Source organism: Notechis scutatus, chromosome 7, assembly GCF_049901735.1.
Source record: "Notechis scutatus isolate UNSWTSFEM ecotype Mainland chromosome 7, rNotScu1.2, whole genome shotgun sequence".
Lineage (NCBI taxonomy): Eukaryota > Metazoa > Chordata > Lepidosauria > Squamata > Elapidae > Notechis > Notechis scutatus.
Window position 1 is genome coordinate 12,765,860 of NC_142015.1, and position 20,462 is coordinate 12,786,321.

The following is a 20,462-nucleotide window of genomic DNA, read 5'->3' on the forward strand; positions in this document are numbered from 1 at the left end:
TCAATAAAATTTATTTTTTAAAAAAAGATCAAGTGAGGTACTAATACAACTCTATAAAGCCTTAGTAAGACCATACCTAGAGTGCATCCAGTTTTGGTCACCACACTATAAAAAAGATGTTGAGAAAAAGTGCATAGAAGAGCAACCAGGATGATTAGGGGACTGGAGACTAAAACATATGAAGAACGGTTACAGGAACTGGGCATGGCTAGTTTAGTGAATAGAAGGACCAGGGGAGACATGATAGCAGTCTTCCAATATTTGAGGAGCTGCCACAGAGAGGAAGGAGTCAAGCTATTTTCTAATATAAAGCACCTGTAGGCCAGACAAGAAATAATGGATGGAAACTGAACAAGGAGAGATTTAACCTGGAAATAAGAAGAAATTTTGTGACAGTGAGAACAATCAACCAATGGAACAGCTTGTCTTCAGAAGTTGGGGGAGCTCACTTAAGACTTTCAAGAAGAGATTGGACTGTCATTTGTCAGAAATGGTGTAGGGTCTCCTGCTTGAATGGAGGGTTGGACCAGATTACCTACAAGGTCCCTTCCAACTCGGTTAATCTGTAATCTGTAAAACATCCATGATACATGGATCTAATTTGTTTTTAGATATATTGTGACTGCATTGGTTTGTCACAGTTCCATGTGGGTTGTCCATAGATTTACTAGAGAATATAGCCTTTTTATTTATATATATTTATTTATATATTTATTTATATATTTATTTATATATTTATTTATATATTTATTTATATATTTATTTATATATTTATTTATATATTTATTTATATATTTATTTATATATTTGGAAGCAGCATGTGGATGGCAGGGGGGCAATGTTCTAAAAAACTTAAAAATATTTCTAGGTGTTTTAGGACATTAGAACTCTCCTTGCTGGTTATAGCTGTTGGAAACCTCTATACCCTTCAGGCACATTTTCTACTTTAGTATATACCATATTTTCTTAATGCAGTTTATGTTGTATTGAAATATACTCTCTTCTTCATTTGCACATTTGTATGCATTGTTCAGGCATCATTATTTTTCCTCAGGCTAATTTTCCTGATATCTATCTTTTTGACACCTTTGCCGCTCTATCCCATGAGGTAACTCCTGGAGAAAGAACATGGAAATATCAGAAATGATCATTAACAATTTAACATTTTATTGGAGATACATGTGGTCTACAGGATGTTCATCCCTACCTTAGCAGCTGACCAACTCAATTCATTTTCCTTTCCTTTATTCCATGAAAGATATAGAAAATCAAGAAGCTTCAAGCTTTTCTAATGCATGTAGAACTGAATGGATACAAAGTGTAAATTGAAAGACATGGGAGCTTAAGAAAGTTTAATAGTCCAAGCAATAAATATAGAGGTTGCATGAATGATAAGAAAATGGGTATTAGTGAGCTTTGACCGTACAAATAGCAATAGCACTTAGACTTATATACCGCTCCATAGTACTTTATAGCAGTGGTCACCAACTGGTGGGCCATGGCCCACTGGTGGTCCATGAGAATATTTTGGTGGTCTGCAGAGAAATGTCACCCCCAGAGCACCCTTCCAAATCCAGGGTGCATGGGAACACAAGGCTGCGCCACCCACATGGCCTGCGGGAACACAAGGCTTGCATCGCTTGCATTGCAAACAACATGAGGTTGTGAGGGGAGGGGGGAAAGGACAGAGGGGGGGAACTTGCCCCACTCACCCCATGCACCTGACCTGGCCACCGGGCTGTTTCTTTCCACTGCTTTCTTCTTCTGCTTTTGGCTGCATGCAAGGAAAGCAGCAAAAGTCTTTATTTCTCTCCCCCAAACTCCACCAGAAATTTGGGACCCTGCAAGGCATCCTGCTCCAACAGGCTGCAGCAGCAAAGACTCATTTCTGGTGGAGGGGGAGAGAAAGAAAGACTTTTGTTGCTTCTGCTGCTTTCCTTGCATGAAGCCAAAAGTCAGTCAGTCTCTCTCTCTCTCTCTCTCTCTCTCTCTCTCTCTCTCTCTCTCTCTCTCTCTCTCTCTCCCACCAACCTCAGCAAGCCACTGTCAGTCAAAATTCATATTAGTGGTCCACGGGTTTTAAAATTATGAGTTTGGTGGTCCCTGAGGTCCAAAAGTTTGGCGACCCCTGCTTTATAGCACTCTCTGGGTATTTTACAAAGTCAGCATATTGCCTCCAACAATCTGAGTCCTCATTTTACTGACATTGAAAGGATGGAAGAGTGAGTCCATTTGAGCTAGCCAGGATTGAACTCCAGGCTATGGCAGAGTTTGCCTGAAGTACTACATTCTACCACTGTACTGCCATGTGTCAAAACATAAATCAATATAACATTAGAAGTATGCCAAGAGAGATGCTGTCTGAGGATGTGGTTGTATGAAAGTTGTATGAAAGTTGGTATAATTTAGCCCAACTATCCTGTTAGTCAATAGCCATCTTATTTCTTGGAACTGCTCATTAGCAAGATTGATGTGGTTAGATTATTTAGCAAGGCTAGGGAGAAACATGCCCATATCCTCCTTTCACCAGGAATTGCATGAGACCCTTGTTTCTATAACTTATTTTCACAGGCTTCTGTGGATAATTAGACAGAAAACCACAAGCACCATGGTAAGTTTAAAGTTACAATGGTGATAGCTGTAACAACAGAACAAACATCTAATTTGAGAAATAAGACTGATATTCTTGTACTTTCTTCAAGAGAAAGAAAAAAAATATGTTATGAGAATTGGTTGGTCACAATTTCTCATCTTTTCTGAAAAAATAAAATAACATCCCTTTGAAGAAAACTATGGTTTCAAACTATGATTTAGAGTAGACTTACTGTAAACAGTGGGACCAGCACTTTACATTACTTATGACCAAAATCCATTGACTTCAATAAATCTAAGTGACTTAAGCCTAAATCTAGCACAATGTGCACATGGGAATTGGGCAGAAGCAAATTCTTTGATTTTTATACTGTACAGGTGTTAAAAGTTTTAATATTTTTAAAAAGCTTTATATGGCCTTTCTGATTTTATACTAACAAAAATGAGACCGATCAATGTCTTTTTGAAAGCATCTCAGTCAATCCAACTGCAAGTCAGAACAGTTTCTTGAGCATGTATCTTAAGAAAATGGGAAGACAATTACAAAAGTCAACAAAAGGTTGACAGACTGATAATACAGTAAAATGTTCTCTGGAGTCTTAGAGAAGTTTGCCAATCCAATCGGTAGATAGTGAAGACTGAACTTCTACAGTACTCAATCTACAGTACTCACTTTTTCTGAAAAGATCCAAAATTCATTGTTATAATTGATCAATTTCTTCTGAAGAACAGCTTCTTTCACTTTACCTTGCTCCCCAGGAGCATCAATCAAATATATAAGTAAGAAGTATGAGCTTCTTAAAGTAAAAATCTCTGCTCTGTGTATTACTTGAAAGAACTCATCCCACCAATGCACATAATGAAAACTACTTCAGATATGAAACCAGTAATCAAATAACCAAACAATCATAGTTTGATGCTATTCCTTTGGTGCTGCCTCCTATTAAGAAGCTTCTAAAAAACCCAAGTAGCAAAATGCTACCCTTTTGTAATATCAGCAGATTTTTATTTTGATCAGGGTAATAATAAGGCAAGTAAGAGCTGTGTATAATTTTGACTACGACTGCTCAGATAAAATCAGGGCTGTGTTTATAGCAAATGCTTTTAGAATGAAAAAGAAAGAAAGAAGGAAGGAAGGAAGGAAGGAAGAAAGAAAGGAAGGAAGGAAGGAAGGAAGGAAGGAAGGAAGGAAGAGAAAGAAAGAAAGAAAGAAAGAAAGAAAGAAAGAAAGAAAGAAAGAAAGAAAGAAAGAAAGAAAGAAAGAAAGAAAGAAAGAAAGAAAGAAAATCAGATATATTCTCCTGCATTTTTTTCTACTAGTCTTCATTCCCTTGAGGAAAGAGAATTGGCTTTTGTTCAATGAAAAAGAGAATTTCAGACACATTCTCATAGTTGGAAGATGGACCTCTTGCATTTCTGAGACCACCTCCTTTATTATATAACCACCTTTTCAGAGGTCTGCAGCCTCACTGGCTTTTTATACTTCATATATGAGATGTATAAGGCCACCCAACTCAAATTATGAGACCCTGGGCAACACACAATAAACAAACCTCAAAGAAAAATGCCAGGAGGAAACTCCTACCATGGGTCTTTTTCAGAGGAGAAAAATATGGTCTCTATGGGAGGATGATTGTAAAGAGATGTATCATAGAAAATAATCCCAGCAATATAGCCCATGTATTCAATAGAGCAATAGAGCCTTCCTATTATAAAGTCAGCGGAAAAGCATGTCAAGACAAATTTGAAATAAATTCTCAAGTGTTTTGAAATTAAAGCAGAGTATCGGATGCCTCTTTCATAAAAGAAGAAAAGATTTAAACTGCTGATTTCCACAACCTAAACACAAATAAAATGGAATCACCAATAACATTTTTAAGAGTTCTGTTCAAATAATCTCTTGAATTTCTCAGTTAGAATGAATATATATATATATATATATAGTAAAGAGAGACCCTGTCCCAGTTTTTCTTAAGTCAGGAAAGGAGAACAACTGTTCTTTCTTCTCCATCCACCAAGGGCAAAACATTTTTTAAATGTCTAAGTTCATAACCTCTATCCTCTAAAAATGGACATTTGTAAAGAAAACTATGCAACTAGTATTTTTAAGGAAATGGATAAAAAAGAGATAAAACCTTCAGAAATAAGCTTAAAATATATTGCAGGAAACATTTTGCTTAGCTCTAACTCCAAAATATAGCAGTATATTTCTATGCATTCTCTACCATTGATATCAGCAGTGACATCAAATCCTTGCTTATCCCCTCAGTATGATCATATTTATCAAAGAGATCTCATGCTGCCTATTTTAAAGTTACAAACTAACCTATAAGTTGATTAAACAAAGAAAAAAATAGACAACTCAAACACCCCCCTTATTCCACACACACTCACACAAAGACAATTCCAAGCATCTGGAATAATTTTCATATTTTCTTTTCCTGGTTGAAGCACTGTGTATTCATACACACTTTGTGTCTGAAGGATTGCTAGCACACAAGCATAGAATGTGTGTACATGCAAGTATGTGGGTGGAGGGGGAGCGGGTGTTTTTTCTTTTTTATCCAGCATAGAAAAATCTCTGTGTAATATTGTAGTTTACCAGCTTCTTCCGTTCTCCCAAAGGGGACCTGGCTTGAAGGCAGAAGAGGAGATGACCTACTGAGTGAAAGTTGAGTGTTGCAAATGCATGGGGTAAAATTAGGTTGTGTGGCTTCTTCCCTGGTAACAGGAACCATTCCATTTCAGTGCAAGCTTGCTCTTGACTCTCTGAAAGAAAAGTGATGGCTAAAGTCCATTTTGTCTGCTGTAGCTGAAATTGGATTCCTCCATCTGAGTTTCTGTAAGGTTAGAAATTTGGGATTGTGTCCTTCCTATTTCTTCTAGAGCACAGGCTAGAGAGTCTAAGTCACCATCGTGCTGGTGTCTGGCTTCCCATAAGTCCAAAATGACCGCAGAGGGGCTGTGGTGTGTAGCAAAATAAGATAAATTCCTAGAGAAGGAGAAAAACAGAAGGAGAGAGAAAAAAAGAAGTGTTAGAGTAGTAACTATTGTCAGTCAACCACAAATGAAGAGAGGCAGTCTAAGATGCAAATTGAAAACTGCACTACTGTAGGCAAAGATTCTCACAAAATTTGCCATTTGTTCCAAATAACCACTTTTCCTCTAATAGTGTTCTATTCTAGCTTGGATCAACTCCCAATTTTCTCTTAGTCCAGCTCAGTATTGGTTCATCTTTTGCTCTCTCTACCTGTTAGTCAGTCCTTAACTTTGCAAACATTATTGGTTGTGGGATAATCTGAATAATAGGATTAGGTGGGGAGGCTAACAAATATACCTCTCTTGCATCTAAGCTCAAGAGAACCATTTCCTCCAAGGAAGGAGGCTGTCTCTTCCTTCATGTTCTGTTATAGATAGGATGGTATAATGGCCTCCATTCAACCAATAGATTTCTTCCCAGATGTACTTGTTGAACACTCTCAAAATTCTTCATTGATTCTTTCAGTTCCGGTTTGTCAGGCCTCGGCGGTGGCAGGAATTCACAATTGTGCGCGATTCCTGCTGCGCTCGCCGCTGGAGTGCCTCCGATCCAGCTGGATTTGGAGGCTATAGTTATCCCGTAGAGATAACTGAAGATAGGGGAGATCGGGCAGGGGTCTGGGGGCATCGCAACCCCCTTCCTCAGCCGGCTTAACTCCCTTTTCCAAAGGCGGTGGAGCGGCGGTCAGCAATGGCTGCCACAAAGAACCTTTCAGCCGGACAAGTTTGTGCAGGAGGAAGTTGAGAAAGTGAAAGTTTTTGGCTGAACCGGGACAACAAGTAACATCTGAATACCCTGGATATTTAGCTCTCTAAATGATACATTGTTTCCCAAGAAGATCGTAAAAAGCTGCAGATGAAAGTGGAAAGGGAAAGTTTTTTTTCTTCCACTCTCCTTCCCTACGGAGATAGCAGATGGAAATCGGAAATACCCGCTTTGGCAACAGAAGGTACCTAATTTTGAAAATTAAAGCCAAGGGGACATTAAAGATTTCTGAACATTGATATTTAAAAATCAAAATCTTTTTGCTATAAGTGGGAAGGGAGAGGTAAATGATTTATACTAAGATTCTGCTGGAGGAGACTGCTTGGAGCTTATAAGATTAGAGACTAAACTGCAATAAAACTTCTAAAAAATCATTTTGGAATTGTGTAATTGAACTCTACCCCAGGAAGAGAAAGTATTAAAAGAAGAAGTGCTAAATGAAACAGTTTGTGTTGATTTGGATTGCTTGTTGACTTTGGGACTTTTGCAAACTATCTTTTGAAAGACTAAAAAAAAATTGGATTGTTTAAAAAAAATCTTACAATGGCATTATCTGTGGAAGAATTGAAAATGGAATTTAAAAAGCTAAAAGAAGAGGAACAAGAAGGCAAGGGCTCTTCTGGATCTGTTTTTCACTTCTTAGAAATGGCGATTTCTACTTATCAGGAAATACAGCAACAAGAAAGCTGGGATGAAGAAGAAAAAGCCATCTTTAATGGACAAACAACTTTAGTTGAGGAAGAAAAGGGAAAAAGGGGAAAGAAAATGGAGAATTCAAGATTTGAAAAAACAAGAAAGGGAAAAATAAGGTGAAAAATCGATATAATGTCAGAAAGCAACAGAAAGGAGGAATACAACAGAGGGAAGAGTAAGAGGGTGGAGATTGAGAAATGGGGGGGGGGGTAAAAAGGCTAGATTCGACAAGAAAGGAGGGGAAAAGGGGAAGAGAAGTTATAAAGGCTTAAAACAAGATGTTAAAAAACAGGTTTTTTTTAGAGACAAAGGGTAAAATACAATTTAAAAAGAGATTCTGCAAAAGTACATAAGATTGTATCGTATTTGTATTTGAAATAGAGTTAGAAAATTGGAATATTTTAAGTGTTAAATTTGGGGGAAAGATAGAAAGGCATCATACTTCAACCAGTGATTACAGGAAAAATTTTGTATTAAAGAGAAAAGATAAATAGATAATTGAAAAAGAACGGACAAAAGATACAAGTATAATGATTTAAATTGAGATGAAGTAAATAAAATAGAATTAAGAGAGTGAAAAGAGGGGAGAAGACATAGAAAATATAGAATGTTAAATAAGATATGAAATAGTATATAAGGTGAGCATGAATTTGATTTATGTCTGTACAAAAAGATGTAACCCGGGGATAAGCTGCTTTCTAAAAAGAAGTTTTATGTTTTCATGTTACGTGTTTTGTTTGTTTATGTTTGTTTATTGAGAATTAAGAATGTTGGATGAGAACATATGAAATTGTAAATAAGACAGATGAAAGTATAAGTTTAATGAATAAAATTGAATAGAAGTAAAGGGAAAAATAGTGAGAACTTGGAAAAAGAGTAATAAGATGTGAAGTTGAATACACAAGATGCATATTAAATTGTGTTTGTATGGAAATGTGATAATTTGGAACTATGCTGTACTTAAACAAGATGTTTTATTTGTTTTGTTAAAACTTAATAAGCAGTTTTTAGAAAATATGTTTTATGTTCTTACGTTTTATGTTTTGTTTGTTTGTGTATTGTCTTTGAAAATTAATAAAATTTGTTTTTTTAAAAAAATGCTTCATTGATTCTTTGATATATTTGATACTTGTGTTTCCAAACCCCCCATGCTTTTTGAGATAAGCAAGATAAGCTTTTTTAACAGCTAGGACTTCCTGCCTGAACTTGCATGAAGCTAGTTTGCATTGTTGGCAAAAAAAAAAAAAAATGATAATGAAGTAAAAGAATGGAGTGCTGGAAACTGGATTGCAATATCTGAAACCCTTATGGTGTTTTACTCCTATCTACACCACAACATTTATTGCTTTCAGCTCCCCATCTTCTCTCGAAGGGCTGATATTTTATCATGGTAATAGCAATAGTAATAATACTTAACTTATATACAGCTTCCAAGTGCTTTACAGCAGAGGTCTCCAACCTTGGCAACTTTAAGACTTGTGGACTTCAACTCCCAGAATTCTCCAGCCAGCAGAGCTGGCTGGAGAATTCTGGGAGTTGAAGTCCACAAGTCTTAAAGTTGCCAAGGTTGGAGACCTCTGCTTTACAGCACTCACTGGGTGGTTTTCAATGTCAGCATTTTGAAGCCAACAATCTGGGTCCTCATTTTACTGAGCTCAGAAGGATAGAAGTCTGAGTCAACCTTAAGCTGGTCAAGATGGAACTCCAGATTGAGGGTAGAGTCTGCCTATAATACTGCATTCTAACCATTGCACAACCAGGGCTCCTCATTCTTTTGTTTATGATCATTCTGAATAGAAAACAACTTGAATAATCAAATCCCACTTTCTTTATGATACAGGGTCACATTGGACTGGTTGTGAATCATCCATACTATGTGAGACCATATAGGGGTTATGTCTCCTTCCCAGAGTCTTTTGTTCTCACTATGGGAATATAATGCTGGGTTGGCAACCAGGTTATATTTAACCTAGTTATAAACATGTTACACTTTAGTAATAGAGACAGAACTCTTTTTGCTTTATATAAAAACTTGTAAAGGTAAATAATCTGTGTCTCTTGGACAATCCAAAGAGCTTCACTTTGAAACCTAGCTACAACATTATTGATCTTCAGGGAAGCATTATTAGTTTGCCCTCTAAAACAGTGCAAATGCATTGAACTTCCAAAAGTCTTAACAGGCATTTATTATGTTCTACCCATTGGCCATTTAAGAAAAGAGGAAGTACACAATTCGCCAGCCTTCTGGATTTGATGACCTTGAATGCCTTGTGAAACAAAAATAATTTAAAAGTACACCTCTTGGCTGAAAGAAAGGTGTACACTTCTGCTATATGGAGGCATTAGCATTAACCTTGCCTTTTCCTGTTGCCTTTTGTCACTTAAACCAGCTGAAATGTGGGCACATACATTATGGAAATGTTCATTTGTTTTCAATAGCTGTGGTGGAACAAACTAGTTTATGCATGCACATTATTCTCAAGCTGCTTCTTCACAAATTAACTTGGATTATTTCCCTTGGGAAAAGTGATATAAGCAAGGTTTTGGAGCAAGTATCTATTTGCATAACTAGATTTGCATACATACAAGCCACCAAATGTGCATAATCCATGCATGTACATTTAGAGAAGGTATACTTTTGCTGCCATCTTTGTAGAAGGACCATTATTCAGAGACCTTGTGGATTCCAGTGAGGGACAGTTCATATCCTGTTGACTGATATTCTTTAAAGAGTTGCTTTGTTTTGATGAGTGCATGCAACATATACCGGTAGTCCTGAAGCTGATCTGTGAAGCAAATTGTCCATCATATTGAAGAGTGACATAACTAGAGTGCATTATACATTGTCTAATAGCCCTAGCCAAGCTTTGGTGAGTGCTGTTTCAAAAGAGCTTCCTCTAGGCTGCTTACCAAACATAGAGGATGTTGTTATTTTTCTTCTCCAGCATGGCTTCCCTCAAACTCTTGCTAAACAATGACAGCTGTGGCAAGAGACACATGACTCTGTGGCAAGAGCCTCCAACATGGTTCACAAAAAGCTTTGGCAAGCCATGCTGCAGAACAGATTCTTTGCTTCTCCACCACTTTCTTAGCAAAGCTCAAAGAGGCTTTTGCCCAACTACACAGCTGCTCCAGAAACTACCTCTAGCTTTGGCAAGTGGCAGATGGGGGGGGGAGGAGGGGGGAGAGAAAGAGAGAGAAAGAGAGAGAGAGAGACTTCAAGCCAATCACATTACCCTGTTACTTGTGAATCTAAGTTACACCTAAAATTTATGAAACTACAGGTATGAACTTTTGTCCTGTCCCACAGTTTGATGTCAGCTGAGATATGGAATTAGTCTTACTACTAGGTAAAATGAACGAATTACTTTGATTTGCAAGTCATGAACTGGATTCAAAACCCAACTACCACCCTCTTGACCCATTGTTATTGCCTTCTAAGTGTTATTTTATGAGATCTCTGCAGACCAGGCTGGAATCTAGCAGTGATTTCTATTTGAATAGTTCACAATGACTCACAGATGCTTGTGTGCTAAGATTGGGAAGATTTTCTCATAATTACCTCTGACCTTCACAGAATGTTTTGCACAAGATAGGAAGATGATTGGCCAGAGAGTTATTGGGAAAGAGATGGATCCTTCTGCCTCTATAATAGATCATTTAGAATATTTCAAACTCATATGATAACATTTGCATAACATGTGAAACAGAAGAGTTTAAATAGTTCACTTCTCAGCTGTGACTTACATCATGACATCTTGAAATTTTAAGTAGGTATACATAAATAAAGCAGAATTTATGTTACATTGGCAATGATCATTATCTGTTTTAATGAGAACAGCAATGTGAGCTAAACAATCCAGAGTAATAACTTTCTAAGCTGATTTTTAGGAACTTTGGAACAAAAGGCACAGTGCAATGCTTTATATTCATTATGAGGTTGACTTGAGGACAAACTTACAAAAATGAAAATAGCTAAGTTACACTGCAGAAAATAAACAAACACCACTTAAATTAATCAATTCTTTTATCTGACTAATCCTATCAATTTAGCATTGTTTGGTACTCTCCCATTTCTATAGATTTGAACTGTAATGCATATGTGCAATGCAAATGACAACTTTTCAGAACACTAGGATGTGGCTTGCAACTAAAAAATTGCAAGCAAAAGTATGTGCAATAGGCAAAATTTGCTTTCAGAAAATGTTGATGCTGAAGCATATATTTAAAAATGTGTATATTAACAACTGTAAACATAAATTGCCCATTTTCAAGACACATTTTTACTTTGATTTCATAAACTAATGGATAGAAATGAATTTGCAATAGGGAAAATTAAGGAAAACAAAGGAATAGTTATGTCCACCTCAAATCCAGATTGAACAGTCAATAATCCTGTTAAAATCTAGGAAATATGTAACATCCAGGGACATATTTTGATCTGCATTTTCTTAAAATAAAAATTCGGTATCTAAAGGCATCATGCATGCAATTGGTGTATTGAATGGATGTTAAGAAAAGGCATACCTTTGCACACCTTTGAATTTGGGATAAAATACTATCAAATCCAGTCTAATCCAGCTGCTGTTTGATTTATGCATATTGGATGTAGGATATGAGCAAGCTGATCCTGAGGGTGGAGTCTAATACATCATCTGTTTGGAGTTGCTGTGCTCCCACAAAAGCCACAAGTCCAGACTCCCCTGTGAATTCCATTCACCCTTATCTAACTTGACTGTTAGTAGATTATATTTGGTTTTACCATTAGTAGATCAGATTCTTGTGTATAGGTAGCATGTAGTAAACTTTTACTGCTTTGAATTCAACTCCTGTTCCTGGTTACTTGCACCTGACAACAGGAACAAGCTGGGAATATTTTTGCTCGGTGGAAGGAGCAGAATGGGTGCAGAATGGCACAGTAGTTCATTTCTTAATTGCCTACTTCTCATCATTTTTCTTTTTACATATGAAATTCCTTTCTCTTCCAGTTGCAAGAGAGTCCTAGGTGCTAGAGATAAAAAAAATAGTTTACTTACCCAGAGGTTTCCTAGCAACATGTAATCTTCATTTTCTGACTGAAGGGTTGAACTAATCAAAAAGTAAATATTTTACAGAGGACATGCCCAAGTTCAAAGAAATCCTAATGGAATGACTTTCAACCAGAGCCACTATCATTTCCAAAATATTCTTTTATTTACATTTTAATTCAAGTTAATACATTAATACATACATAATTTAATCAATTGGCTAATTGTGAATTCTTTTGCAAAGTCTTCATAATCTCCATTTAGGTTGCTCTGTTTATGTGAGGTTTCTCATTCATACAGTACTAAAAAAGGAGCACATTAATACTTACAGATGAGATTTGAAGGATTATTTAAATAATATTCAATAATGTTTGAATTCTTGAATTCGCTATTAAAACTGCCACTGTTGCAGTTGGCATTGCTCATTTTTGAACTGTTCAGCACAAATTGAAATCTAGTTGAGTTGGTTTATCTCTCTTTTAAGTGAGAGGGGAAAATAATACATGTGAACAATGAAAGTGAAGGAAACAATTTAATCCTGAGGTCCAAATTGACTATTGGGACCAGGGAGGGAAGACACCGGTAAAGAATAAAAATAAATACAGGACAGAAAATAAAAGATAAATAAATTGGCAAAAATAAGTACAAGAGTGAAAATCAAGATAGAACAAGATCAGTCAAATAAATAAGGCAAATCTTAAATAATACGGTAGGGAGGAATTGGAGCTCAAAAACTTTAAGAATTATAGGGAAGAAAAGGATAAATAAAGCTAACATAACAGTAAGCAAGTTAAGGTAGAAAAATGAACACAAAAGGCAGAAAAAGGGATTAAAAACATATTTTTTTTAATCTTTAAAAGAACCAGCAAAAAGAAACAAACTCATGGAACAGGTGACTAATACAATTGTAGTATACAATATATGTTCCATGTATGTGTTTATGCCCAAAGAACACCAAAATTATACATGTATTAAATGTAAACTATGTGAAGTACTAAGAGGAAAAAGTAAGGGGTCTAGAGGCAACTCTAGCCAAACTCCCACCTACACCAGAAAGCTATATCCAAATTGAACCAAATAATGAACAAATAACTCCCAGAGGATTTAACCCTGCTGATAAACTCTTGGAGGAAGACAAATGGAAGTATGTCACACATAGAAGGAAATACAATAATCAAAGAATGAAACAGCATACATCTAACAAACCCCTACTGCCCAATCTAAACGAACCAGAAGCAGCCCCATTAAAACTGAGCAATCAATTTCTTCCCCCAGATGAAAATGCACAGACCCCCAACTTCCCCCTCCAAGAAAACATGCAGACACCTAGAAAAGAAACAGCATCAAATATCCCTTTAAAAAGTCATATTAACAAATACACTTGAGATAAACAGAAAAGCATCCCAGAGTAAACCCCTCCCCCCAATAAGAAAGGCGAGTGTTGGTGATAGAAAATTCTATTCTCAAAGGAACAGAACCAGCCATCTGCAGACCAGCCATACAACATAGGGAGGTATGTTGTCTCCCTGGAGCAAAAATCAAAGATGTGGCTGAGAACCTAACCAAAATAATTAGGCCCACAGATTACCACCCTTTCTTCTTCCTTCACATTGGGATGAATGATACAACAAAGAGCCTGAGTACAATATTGAGAGATTATAAGCAATTAGGTAAGAAAGTTATGGAGCTAGGAGCACAAATAGTGCTATCATCAGTATTCCCCACAAAAGGTTAACACCCTTTGAGGTAAAAAAGAATTCTAGAAATAAACCACTGGGTAAAGGGTTGGTGTCACCAAGACAACTTTGGTTTCCTGTACCATGGACTGCATTACCTAAAAGAAGGACTCTTGGCAAGGGATGAGCTGAACCAGAGGTGGTATTCAGCAAGTTCTGACCAGTTCTGGAGAACCGGTAGCGGAAATTTTGAGTAGTTCAGAATACCACCTCTGATTGGCCCCTCCCCCATCTATTCTCTGCCTCCCGAGTCCCAGATGATCGGCTGAGGGTGGGGAAGGAATGGAGATTTGGCAGTATCCTTTCCCTGCCATGCCCACCAAGCCACGCCCACAGAACTGATAGTAAAAAAAAATTGAATCCCACCACTGAGCTGAACCTCACAAAAATAGGGGAAAATGTACTCGGAAAAAGACTGGCCCAACTCATCAAAAGGGCTTTAAACTAAAATTGAAGGTGAAGAAGGGTGATCAATCTTTAGAATCTCTAGAATACAAAACTAATCATAAATCCCAAGAAAACAAATCAAACAATGAGGTAGGGAGTGATGAGGAAAAAAGAAAAACTCTAACATCTAAGAGACAGGCATAAAAGTCTTAAATGCTTGTATACAAATGCTCAACGCTTGGGGAACAGACAAGGTAAACTAGAAGCAATAGTACATGAGGGCCATTACAGAAACCTGGTGGGACGAATCCTATGACTGGAATGTACTAAAGGATGGATACAAATTGTTCAAAAGAAACAGATCAACAAAAAGAGGAGGTGGAGTTGCACTGTAAGAGATCACTATATATCTGATCAAAGAATAAAAGTCTGCTTTATTTAATTTGCAAGCCTCCGTTTGAGTCTTTGTTTTGGTTCATTTTTGGCTTAAGCCAGACCTTACAGTATATATACAGAGAAAGAAGCACTCTTGTGATCTTTTACTTTTAGGCTTGCTGTCAAACATCAGCCATAATAATTACTGTTTTGAACAATATGCAGGTTGCACAATTGGCTATTTTATATGTGAAATTATGAAATAAATTTGAGTAGAGGTCCTGGGAAAATGTCAGCATAACAGAATAACACTTAGAGGGACCTTGAGGGACCTATGGAGACAGCCTTTTGCCTTATTGCAAGGATAAGAGTTTCTACAAATGCTCCAAGAGCTTCCAACCCCAATCAGCTTGCATGTTAAGTGGCAGAGAGGTCTGAGGGCACGGTCTTCCCTAAAGAATTGCTCCACTGAAATGGAACGAAGCTGCACAAAAGAAGGCTGCAGAAAGCATGGATAATTCTGCTCTTTCAAACAGTTTTCCCTTGGAGCAATTCTAAACAGCTACAAAAGCAGCTACAAACAATCCCACTCTGGGACAAACTGAATGAACCCGCTCCAGTCAGCAGTGGAGCGGTGAGAAAAGGAAGAAAACAGGTGGTGCGCTTTCCCAAAGACTTCTGCTGCCCCACTCCAGCCCCCCCCCCACACACTCTTCCTATTTTTTTCTTTCTTTCATTTCTTTCTCTCTTTCTTTCTGATCTTTCTTTTTCTTTCTTTCCCTTCCTCTCTCTCTCTCTCTTGCTTACACACACACACACCTGGTCTGGGAAGAACTGAATGAACCCACGAGTTGCTGCAGTCAGCAGCGGGGCAGCAGGATAAGGAAGAAAATGGACGGTGCGCTCTCCCAAAGACCTCCGGCAGCCACTTGCTTTCTTGCGGCCACGGCGGGAGGGCAGGGCAGGGTGGGTGAATATTCCAGCCAGCCCAGGACTGCACATGCGGTGCACAATTTTCAGCAACCCCGGTTGAGACATCCACCTGCCCTCGCTACGCCATGGCTACTACATGGTAGGGAAAGCTGGGCAAGCGCCTTGTGGGATGAAACCATGCTGGCTTAGCCAGCCAACCAAGCCCAGGGACGGGAAGACCCAGAAAAGTCCGAGGATGGGAAGGAAGGCCCAGAAGAGTCTGGGGACGGTGGGGGAGGGGCTAACACAACTCTCAGGCTTACCTGTGAGCAGGAAGATCAGGGCTGCTCAGTTGGGGCACAGCCTGTGGGAAGGCTAGAATGGCAAGCCATGAGGACCCAGGAGGGGAGGAGCGAGTGGCAGGCGGGTGGGCAGGGTGGTCGGAGCAAGCATCAGGCGGCCGGCACAAGCAAGCCAGCGGAGACCGAGTGACTGGGTCGGGGGCATAGCCAGCCACATGGCCACATGGCTGGCTGAATACCACCTCTGTCCTTAACTCATTCTTTGCATCAGTCTTCATGCAAAAAGAAATTATAGCCCAACGTACAAAAAAAAAAAAACTAATGTAAAAGACAAACTAGAAATAAAAATTAAAATAGGCAAGAAAATGGTAAGAGAATACCTATCCGACTTTGATAAATATAAATCACCAAGTCTGACATATTATATTCCAGAGTTCTGAAGAAGCTGGCAAATGTTATCTCAGAACCACTGTATCATATCTTTAAAAAAAATGGAGCACCGGGGAAGTACCTGAGGATTGGACTGATGTGGTTCTCATCTTCAAGAAAGTGGGGGGAAAGACCCAGGAAACTACAGACCAATCAGTCTAACATCAATAACTGGGGAGATTCTGGAAAAGATAATTTTAAAAATATCTGCGAACAACTAAAAGCAAATAAAGTTATAACTAATAGCCAGCACAGGTTTGTTAAAAACAGATCATGCCAAACCAATCTTATTTCATTCATTGATAAATTGACTAAATAAGTAGACCAGTGAAACGCTGTGGACATAGTATACTTACATTTCAGTAAGGCATTTGACAAAGTAGACCACAACCTACTTCTTGGTAAGCTAGAAAAATGTGAATAGACAACATCACCACCAGATGGATTTGTAGCTGGCTGACAAACCATACTCAGCAAGTAGTTCTTAATGATACTACATCCACATGGAGAGAAGTAAGTAGTGGGTACCACAAGGCTCTGTCTTAGGCCCAGTACTTTTCAATATCTTCATAAATTACTTAGATGTGAGAATAAAAAGGTAACTCATCAAATTTGCAGATTACACTAAACAGGCAGGAATAGCCAACAGCAATCTCAGGATCCAAAAAGATCTTGACAAACTTGAAAATGGGCCCTATCAAACAAAATGAATTTCAATGTGGAGAAAACCAAAGCTTTACATTTAGGCAGAAAAAATAAGAGGTATAAGTACAGATTAACAGTGAGAGGGATTTTAATAGTAACAGTGAGAGGGATTTTCAGTCTTAGTGGATCACTTGAATATGAGCCAGCAGTGTGAAGCACCAGGTAAAAAAAACCTAATACAATCCTGGGTTGTATAAACAGAGTCATAGAATCAAGGTCACTTAAAGTATTGGTACCACTTTATAAAACCCTAGTAATAAAACACCTGAAATACTGCAACCAATTTTGGTTACCATACCAGAAAAAAGATGTTGACCCTTTGGAAAAAGTTCAGAGAAGAGCAACTAAGATGATCAAAGACCTGGAGACTAAAAAATGAAGAACGGCTTCAGGATTTGGGTTTGGCAAGCTTAAAGAAAAGAAGAATTAGAGATGTCATGATAGCAGTATTCCAGTATTTGAGGGGCTGCCACAAAGAAGAGGGGGTCAAATTATTCTACAAAGCACCAGAGAACAGGATAAGAAACAATGGTTGGAAATTAACCAAAAAGAGAAGCAACTTGGAATTAAGGAGAAACTTCTTAACAGTGAGGACAATTAACCAGTGGACTTGCTTGCCTTCAGAAATCATGGGCACCCCATCACTGGAGGTTTTTAAGAAGAGTCTAGATGAGGGGTGTCAAACTCAAGGCCCCGGGATCGGATCCGGCCTATGCAGTGCTTAGATCTGGCCTGTGGGGCTGCCCTGGAAAAGCAAAGAACCGGCCTGCAGTGCCTTTGCCAGCTAAAATGGAGCTCAGGAGGGTGGCCTTTCCGAGTTCATTTTTGCTGGCAGAGGGTTGTAGGAGGCCATTGCAGCCAAAAAGGGAGCACATGAGGGTCACGTGCAGCCTTCCCAAACTCTGTTTTCATTGGCACAGGATTACAGGAGACTGTCACAGCTGAAAATGGAGCATTTGAAGCAGTGGTGGGATTAAAAAAAAATTACTACCAGTTCTGTGGGTGTAGCTTGGTGGGTGTGGCTTGATGGGCATGTCAGGGGAAAGATACTGTAAAATCTCCATTCCCTCTCCACTCCTGGGGGAAGACTACTACAAAATCTCATTTCCTTCCCAACTACTAACCTGCTTTCCAATTCCATTCTCCTGTGCAGGGCATCAAAAGAAGACCCAGTGTCAGCTTTGGAAGCTATATTAGCACCAGATGCTTCCACACTGCCATATTCTTGAGCCTGGGAAAATGGGAGTGGGGAATTTCTTGGAGTGTATGTGGTTAGACATAATAGCATTCTTCTTCTAAGTCAAGGTCATGTTATTTCTGCACCTGGTTGAGAGGAAGTCTCAAGTTTAGGAGAATGGTGATTGGGGCATGTGATGCAATGAAGGGGTGGATTTGTAGTTTTTACTTATTGTAAGGAAAGCCAGAACTTTCAGATTTGGGATTTCCCAGATGTGCCAGTTTACTACCCAAATAAAAAAGAACTTTGGAGAGGATGTCTGTCTTGGAGTTATTTGTTGGTAATCCTGCAAACCTGATTGGTCCGCTAACAGCGGGTCGTGATTGGTCGCTCCGGGCTAATCCGATTGGCTGGTTAACGGGCTGCCGCGATTGGTCAACCCAAGCGCGGCAGGCTTAAATCCTTGTCATTGGATGCTTTAACAGCAACCAGCTCTATAAAAGGAGCTGCTGCAGCCAGGCTTTTTTGCTCTGGTCAGAAGTCACTAATAAAGAGTTGAAGTTACTATCCGAGGTCTCGTCTCCGTTATTCGCCATCCGCCCAGACATAACAGTTGGAGTGAAGGTTTTCTGAAATGCTGACACCCAGCTGATCAGCTGGGACTTGGGAGGCAGAGAATAGATGGGTTGGCACCAGTCAGAGGTGGTATTTGCCGGTTCTGCGAACTACTCAAAATTTCTGCTACCGGTTCTCCAGAACTGGTCAGAACCTGCTAAATACCACTTCTGATTTGAGGACCGCAGGCAGCCCTCCCGAGCTCTGTCTTCACTGGCAGAGTGTTGCAGAGGCCTTTTCAGTCAAAAATGGAGCTCGGGAGCCTGTTTTCACTTCTAAAGCACTCAGGCCACCAGAGGTACCCCACCATGAGTGATGTTGAGCCGGTCATGTCCCCTGGCCATGCCCCTCCCACCCCCACCCCTACCCAAGGTCAAAAACAACCCTGATGCAGCCCTCATTGAAATCAAGTTTGACACCCCTGGTCTAAACAGTCACTTATATGAAATGGTATAGATTCTCCTCCTTGAGCAGGGGGCTCCAAGATCTATTCTATTCTATTCTATTCTATTCTATTCTATTCTATTCTATTCTATTCTATTCTATTCCATTCCATTCCATTCCATTCTATTCCATATATAATTATACAAGTTCAAAACGTATAACTATATTAGTTATACTAGAGTGAATGAAAAGCTTAATAAGCAATAATAACAATAGCCATAATGCCTCTGCTGGTAGAAACATTCTCTGAACAAAGAAAATACTATACAGATAGGCCTCAAATTGCAACCACAATTGAGCCCAAATTTTTTGTTGCTGAGACATTTGTTAAGTGAAATTTGCCCCATTTTATGACTTTTCTTGACGCAGTTGTTAAGAGGTATTAAATTACTAACACCGTTGTTAAATGAATCTGGCTTCTCCATTGATTTTGCATGACAGAAGGTTGCAAAAGATGATTACATGATCTTGCGAAACTACAACATCATAAACATGAGTCAGTTGCCAAGTGTCTGAATTTTGATCATGTGACCATGGGGATGCTGCAATGATCATGAGTGCGAAAAATGACCATAAATTACATTTTTTAGTGCTGTTATAACTTCAAACAGTCACTAAATGAACTGTTGTAAGTCAAGGACTAAATATACAAAGTTCTAATCAATAGGATATATGGCAGGAGAAGTAGAGCTTGGTAGGCAGAAAATGGATTTCCCATTCCTCTTACATTTTCTATCTATGTTAGAAAACTCCAGGTTGTGGAAAATTGGTATAAGTCAAGGGTGGACAACTATGGCCTCTTTACAAACTGTGGATCTCAATTCATGCTGGCTTTGGAATTCTGGGAATTGAAGTCCACAAGTCATAAAGTGGCCATAGTTGCCCACCCCTATTATAAAAGGAAAGAGTAGAATCTATCTATCCAACTAGAGGGATTGTCTAATGAGTCACAAATCTGTCAGTTTTTGAACAGACAAGAATTTTCCATAAATAAAATAAAAAACTTGCAGTTCTGATCAGAAGCTATGCCCTTTCAATATGATTGTTTGATGTAACTTTTAAAAGAGCATGTGATCAAGTCAAAAGAGACAAGAAAATAATATGCATAGTCTATAGACTGCATATTTTCCAGTGCTGTACATCAATATCAGCAGAGATACATAGGACACAACAGGAGCCATATTTCTCAGAGATAAAGAAAAACTGGAATAATGTTCTTTCTGGACATGGTTGTGATTAGAACAGCAGATTGTGTTGTGAGAG

At 38.5% G+C, this 20,462-nt stretch overlaps 1 protein-coding gene across 1 annotated transcript in view; it reads right to left on the reverse strand.

Moving 5' to 3' along the window:
• Positions 1-3,975: 3,975 nt before the first annotated feature.
• UNC5D (unc-5 netrin receptor D) overlaps positions 3,976-20,462 on the reverse strand; it is a 657,451-nt gene continuing 640,964 nt past the window's right edge. The window contains exon 16 of the mRNA XM_087969985.1: positions 3,976-5,584. Within this exon, the coding sequence (XP_087826111.1) occupies positions 5,380-5,584 (205 nt within the window). The 3' untranslated portion in view covers positions 3,976-5,379. The remainder of the gene's footprint in view (positions 5,585-20,462) is intronic.